The sequence below is a fragment of the Toxorhynchites rutilus genome, chromosome 3 (genome assembly GCF_029784135.1).
Source record: "Toxorhynchites rutilus septentrionalis strain SRP chromosome 3, ASM2978413v1, whole genome shotgun sequence".
NCBI classification, from domain to species: Eukaryota; Metazoa; Arthropoda; class Insecta; order Diptera; family Culicidae; genus Toxorhynchites; species Toxorhynchites rutilus.
Window position 1 is genome coordinate 274195396 of NC_073746.1, and position 7249 is coordinate 274202644.

The window sequence follows — 7249 nt, forward strand, 5'->3', positions numbered from 1 at the left end:
CAACTTCCGGGCACGGTTTTTTCGACCGTATTTTGTTTCTCGGTTTGGAAACTTTTTGTTGATACGTTGCGACAATATAATCACAGTAGGTGTAGATGTGAAGCAAATAACGGAGTAGCCTTATGTAAATGTTAGCTCAATAAATTTTTCATTACTGTTCCAACTGTCAATGGGAGTAGTTTGTTCTACGGCTCTGACCAATTCACAAGACTTTTGAACCCTCTACGTACGTAGTCCAGCTCGAATTTTGGTATTCTGCACGAAAGTCTCGAACTAAGACGTTCAGTTTCCTCTAGAATAACACACAAAGATAGTCGATTGTGGAGCCTGAGCTCACAATCGTTCGCTTAAGGTGGCCGTACACTGTTTGCCCGGAGGTCAAATATTTGATATTTTTTGACAGATAAGGTTTGATTTGATATTTGTACAAACACTAGTTTGCCACTCTTCAATTTTCAACAGTAGTAAACAATATCAAACACCGAACATGGAAAATATCAACTGAAATATTCAAGGTAACCTAACCATGTACCGATAGGTTCGAAGAACAGACTGAAAAAATATTCTATGCATCCAATAATTGAATATTTGCTTGTCGTGTTTTGTGTAGAAAATATTTGATCAGTACACGGTGACCAAATTTTATCTGTCAAAAAGAGTCAAATATTTGGCTTCGGTCAAACAGTGTATGAGCACCCTTAGTAGCGGAGACCCAACCGGTTAGGCTACGAAAATCCTCAAGTTGAAGAATGTTGACGCCGAAACATTAATGATCAAATGGACCACCTTTTTTGTTAATATCGAAGCAAACATATTCGGGCTTCAGAATCCAAAATAACGGCTTCTATGTTGGTTAGGCTTTTCCTACTAACAAAAAAAGAACATGCATATTTTAAGACGCGTGACCGAAATCTTATGAAAAACAGCAAATGAGTTTTAAACAATATACTATCAAAATATATTTTAAAATTTGTTTCGATTCAAGGCACATTAAAAGTAAAGATCCTACTATTCCAAAAACTTATTTTATAAAATACTATAGAATCGGAAGAACATTATCCCTACTGTAACTAACCTAATTGATCTATAGCAGTTCGCAGTTACTCGAGGCATCTTAGGCTAAGATAGGTCCCTGTTGATTGAGCAGCTCCGGCGGTGGATTATCGATGATGAATTTAAGATTGTACTCGGGCCATTCGTAAACCAAAGGTATCTTCAAATTATCCGAGCTTTTGTTCAGATCGATTAATGCATCCAGCATCTTGGGAATAAGCGAGTTTCGGATTAGGATTTGGACCCAATACCCCAAAACGCCGTAGGGTGCATCCTTGTTTACAATGGCACCGGTAACCGATTCTGCTACGAAAGTAACGGCCATATTCTGCGCTTTGAATGTGAAATGTCGACCGTGTCGTATTCTATCTTTGATGGCAAGAATAAGAAACTTTGCAGCATATGGTGCCAACGTAAGCTCAATCCCATTGAGTGGTGATACTCGAGAAGGAATCTGTGAATGATGAAATGGATTGACCATGTCGGATGATCCGGAATGTTCCAGTCCATCGTTGAATTCTTTCTTTATTTCGATGTTGCACGAGGAAATACTTTTGGATATTTCATCCTCTGTATCGAAAACTTCTTTTTTCACGGTTACCATTTTGGGCAGCTCTTTAAACGTGAAATCCGCGTTAACGCCGGCAAGATCGGAACCTTCTCTCTCCAGGTCACACTCCAACTGTCGAAGAGTCTCGGGGAATAGCTCAAACACACTCTTCGATCTGGTCATATCAGTAATTAGCCATGAACCTCCAGTAATCACATCATTCTGGAGTAAATTTAGAAGACCCTTTCCATTCCAACGCGAAGCTTGCTCTAGTTCCTCGTTAGTAACACCCACGATTTGGAGAAAATCAACCCAACCAAAAGGAGTCTCAGTTCGGGACATTTGCGGATCCTCAGCAATCAACATATGCTGTATGCTAGATGATTTACCATCTAATGGCCTGCGCCAGGGGATATTATCCCCGAAGCAGAGCCTATTTCCCGATTGGAACACATATTTAGCCAAAGCTTGCAGCAGATTTGCTGGCCAGGTTGGTGGCCTTTCTTCTGCATTTTCCGCTGATTTCACTAATCGGAACGTTAACTCGAATCCCATTCCAGAGCGCGGTTCCATTCCACCAATTGTGTCGGGTAAATGTACCCTCCCATCGCCATGTAAATCCGAGAGACCGAAACTAATGTAATGCCAATGCGGTGGAATATTTTGATCTGGATCTCCAGGATTGTTATACATACTGATGTAATCCAACGGATCCTGTCCGCCGAGCCTAATAAAGTAGTTTTTACATGTATAGGTTCAATAAAAAAACTTCACAAACTAACCAATATTTGAGCACGGTTGTAACTTGAAGCGGATTGGTCTGGTCGGGATAAATTTTTAGACATTGTTCTATAAGCTTCTGCAGTCCTCGTGGTACCATTCGCCGTTTTAGTAGATCATCCTCATCGTTTCTGATCGACGACATGATGTTGACCCGAAATCACAGCAATTTCGTTTCACTGAAAACACAACAAACAAAATAGAGTTCTAATTATGAGAAGGCTTCTTCTTTAAGATGGAGAATTGAACAACCGACGAAACGTAAACAACGGAGAAGCCAAGCTTTTTGTTTTGACAGTACACCTAGGGATGTCAGATGATTTTGTCAAATACAGGGTGTAAGTTCAGGCCGAGGACAGTAAACGCGATGCGATGAATTGGACGGAAGCAAGGCTATTCGCGTGCTATAACCAGGGGTATGACTAAAACGTCAAACCCCTCATATTTCCAATGTACCCAATATTGTTGCGGTTCACTGGCATTTTGGTTCTGTCAATTACTGTTCTTTACAACTCGGTCCGGTTATATAGCCGAATAGTGGCTAACTTTAAACTCCATGTTAAATGTGAACACCTCCATGTGAAACCAAAATATGTAGTTAGAAATAAAGCAGCGCATTTTTCTTTATTTTTACTATCTCCGTGATTTCAACGATTTCAATCCTCGCAAATGATATGTTGGCAAACAAATGACGCCATATTGGTTTTGATTTTGGGTAGCCTATATTCAATTCATGTCTAACCCCTGGCTATAACATACTGATCGCTTTAAGTGCGATACACATACACCATCCCGTCGCCGTGAAGTCATCGTGAAGGAATGAAATGTCAAATATTCTTCCATGGGAATCGTATGGTAGCATTCACATACACAATCACGGGCAACTTTGACGTCGGCAAAATAAGTCCAAGAGAATAGTTGACGGGACGGTGACGGTGAGTCTGTATGTTTAGCGCACTTTAGATTGCGCATTTTTCTGACGTTTCGATAATATCACAGTCTATTTTATTTTTATTTTATTTTACAAACCAAACATCAACAGGCTTAACATGTTTGCCCTAATGACCGAGAATTAATTATTAAATAATAAAACTATAAAACTAAATATTAAACCTATAACAATTATAACTACTTAAGAACAGCAGAATAGAGCGCTTTGAGGGACGAACGGGAAAGGTGATAATCAAAAGACGAACTACAAAGATTGAACACACGACACATACTGGTTACGGGTACGCAAATTGCGACGACTAATGTTAAAATTAATTATGTATAGCAATTCGGGCAATCGATATTTGATAAAATAATATCAGATACAAAAAGCGCTTTGGTAACATTCCTTCGAGAGCCCAATGAATCCAATCCTATGAGACTACAGCGATCCTCATGGCAGATTACGCAAGGAAAATCGAACAAATTTTCGCTGAATCGACTCAAATCGACGCTGTACACTATTTTGGTAATATGGTGACCATACAACGCAGCATATTCTTTATTAGCGGATCGAACCAATGCACAATATAGGGCCTTGAAACAAAGTACATCTGTGAATTGCTTCGTGACACGGAAAATAAAGCCGAGGACTTTGGATGCTTTAGAAGTAATGTAAGCTATATGATCACAAAAGGTAAGTTTAGAGTCGAACATAACTCCAAGGTCTTTGATAATGTCCACACGTCTCAAAATTTCACCGTGCAGTCTATATTCAAAGCTCATCAATGTGCGCTTTAGAGAAAACGAAATAACCGAACATTTGGATGGATTTAAAATCATTCTATTCGTTGCGCACCATCCAGCAAAAATATTCAGCTGCTCTTGCAGAAACTCCGCATCTCCAGTGGAATTCACACGGAAAAACAACTTGAAGTCATCGGCGAGGGAGAGCTTCAAGCACTTCAGACGAAAAGTAAGGTCATTAAGATATAGCAGAAAAATATATGGGCCGAGGTGGCTCCCTTGCGGAACACCAGACGTTACACGAAAAGGAGAAGATATAGTGTCTCCAATTTTCACCGACATAATACGATCAGTGATATAAGACCGTAGCCAGAATAAGGAAGGACCAATAAACCAAGTGGTTGAAGCTTAGCTACAGCGATGTTGTGGTTGATTTTGTCGAATGCTGCGGAGAAATCGGTATATACCGCATCGATTTGCTGCCGCAGCTCAAGTGAACGAGCGATGTATGATGTGTACAGAAGAAGATTCGTGGAAGTCGACCGTTTAGACACGAAACCATGTTGTTCCTCGACGATGTAATTGTTGCAAGCATGGGTGATAAAATCCAATACGATGATTTCGAATAGCTTGGAGATGGCACAAAGGCACGCGATTCCTCTATAATTAGTTACATCGTTCCTAGAGCCTTTTTTGAAGACAGGGAAAACAAAAGAATTTTTCCAAGCAGTTGGGAAAGTCCCACTCAGGATGGAGCGACGGAACAAAATACTCAACGGTAGCGAGAGGCTACTGGAACACATCTTCAGTACGATAGATGGAATGCTGTCGGGTCCAGCATTCGTAGATTTCTTCAATCTAGAGCAGGCATCTTGTACAACATTACGATTAATCGTAGGGCAGGCTCCGACCGATGACAGAAGGGTAAATTTTTAACGGTTGCAGAGACTTGATCACTGTCAAGACTTTCACTGACAAAAACACTACTGAATTGCTTACGAAACAACTCGCAAATGCTTTCACTGGTGGAAGCTTCAGTATCGTTACGTGTCATCACGGTGGGTAAACCAAACTCTTTCCTCTGTTTATCGACGTATTTCCAGAACCCACTTGGGTGAGCACGCAGATTCGTTTGAATGCGATTTAAATAGTCGGCGTGTAAAACTTTTCAAGCGTTTGTAGGTTTTGTTCACAAAAGAATACTGATTTCTCCAAAAATCATTGCGACACTTAGCAAATTTTCAAAGGTATGATCATTTCAGTGACTTCAAGCGTTTGAGATTAGCATTTGTCCACGGAGGGTTGAGCGACTTCTTAGCCTTCTTCTTGGGAACAAACTGTTCAATCGCGTAAAGTAAAACATTGGACATTGATGACGTGGTTCTCCAAAATATCATTCCAGTTGATACCAAGAACCAAGAATTAGCTTTTCGATAATTGTAATAAGTTGATTCAGCAGTGTTGGCGAAGACGAGCGGTGGCGAAATAGATATAGATATCAGAAGTGGGAGATGATGTCGACATAATTTCACCAGAGGAGCGGGTGCTTCAATGACTACCGTGTTGTGAGCGAGTCCTGAACTGATGAAACATAAATCAAGAATGTGGTTGTTGTTATTGAAGATATGATTCTTCTGACATAAACCGGCCGTGCTGACACTATCAAGAAGCCGTTCCGACAAACGATTCAGAGTAGAATGTGAATGAACTGGATACAAGTAATCCGAGGCGCTCTGTGTCCAATCGATACCGGGTAAATTAAAATCTCCGAGCAAGACTATGTTGTCACTTAATTCCATTTGTTGTGTGATCCAGATATGCTGATCTATTACAGCTGAATCATTGGCTCGATCAGGAGGGATGTAAACTGCACCAATAAAAATCGTATGATTGTGCAACGAAAAGCTGTCCAAACTTGCTCAATAGTGCGCCCATCGGGGGGGAATAATTCACGGGACTTTATATTCGAGCGGACTGCCAGCAGAACTCCACCCCCAGTTACTTTCTTGCTGTTCTCAGCAGACCGATCTGAACGGTATACCATGTACGAAGAATCAAAAATTTGTTGCGACAGCGTGTTATCGTTGAGCCACGTTTCAGTAAAAGCGAATACATCAAATAAGGTATCGGAGCAGGCTAGACGGTAATCAGCCGTTGAAGTATTCATACCACCTACATTCTGATAATAAATCAGAAGTTGATAGCACACACCAGACTCGTTCTCGTTACTCTCAAAATGTTCAGATGCAGTGGAGAGAGTGGTACTCTTCGAGGGAGAGCGCGTTGCGGGTCTAAATTGGCCAATGGTTCCGAATGCGCTGGTGTACTGTTCGGGCTCAACCGACGGCCATGTTGGACATTGATTTGATGTTGAGTTTGAGGAGTCGTTAGATTTCTGCGAGCACGCACTGGTGGATGCTCTAAAAAAGGACTAATCGAAATACCGGGTGGCCAGAAATTCTTGGAAATTTATCAAGCTTTCCAACGGTTCAGGCACATTCAATTTGAACGATATAAAAGTTATCGGTCTACTATCCTTCCTATTTTGACGAACTAGTTTATTGCACCTGATCAAGGCTGGATCGCATTTACATTTTGCAGAAATATACAAAGCTATATTTTCGCACGTTTCATGAGGTTGGAAACTAATCCATTCTACATGTAAACAGCCCAACATGCCAGATATTATAACATGTCCTCAGTTTGTAAACAATTAAATTGTTGTGAGAAATTTGATTTTATAAAAAATTAGAAGTATGTGCTATTTTTCTCAAAAAACTTGAACCGAACATCTAAATTGAAAGTATAGTGAATGAACATTTTTCTCAATGGCTTTTGGTTACTTTTTCTCCAGTGTTCTAAGGTAACCGCATACTGTGTGGAGGTCAAATATTCGACCCTTTTTAATGAAGTTTGGTTTGAAGTTTGTACAAACACTATTTGGTTTGTATTTTCTTGAAGCTTTTTTGAAAAAAGTAGAAGGGTCTGAGCCTAGGGGCAGGGACGGAAGTAGACGTAGGACTATGATTGTTCAGAACAGTGTTTTTTTTAAATGTAATTCTTTTCATTGTTTTTCTTTGATGAAAACTTGCATGAAATTCGAGTGATGCATGAAATATTGCATCTGATTACTTCAACATATTGGGCCTGATCACGAAAGTCACTTCACGGTGAAAACGAAAAGAATTG

General features: G+C 40.2%; 1 protein-coding gene across 1 annotated transcript; it reads right to left on the minus strand.

Moving 5' to 3' along the window:
- Positions 1-930: 930 nt before the first annotated feature.
- Positions 931-2670, minus strand: LOC129777054 (suppressor of fused homolog). Its single transcript, XM_055783107.1, has 3 exons — positions 2636-2670; positions 2386-2562; positions 931-2330 (listed from the first exon to the last, which is right to left on the minus strand). Exons 2-3 carry the CDS (start codon positions 2526-2528, stop codon positions 1115-1117), a joined length of 1359 nt encoding a protein of 452 aa, XP_055639082.1. The 5' UTR covers positions 2529-2562; positions 2636-2670; the 3' UTR covers positions 931-1114.
- Positions 2671-7249: the final 4579 nt, after the last annotated feature.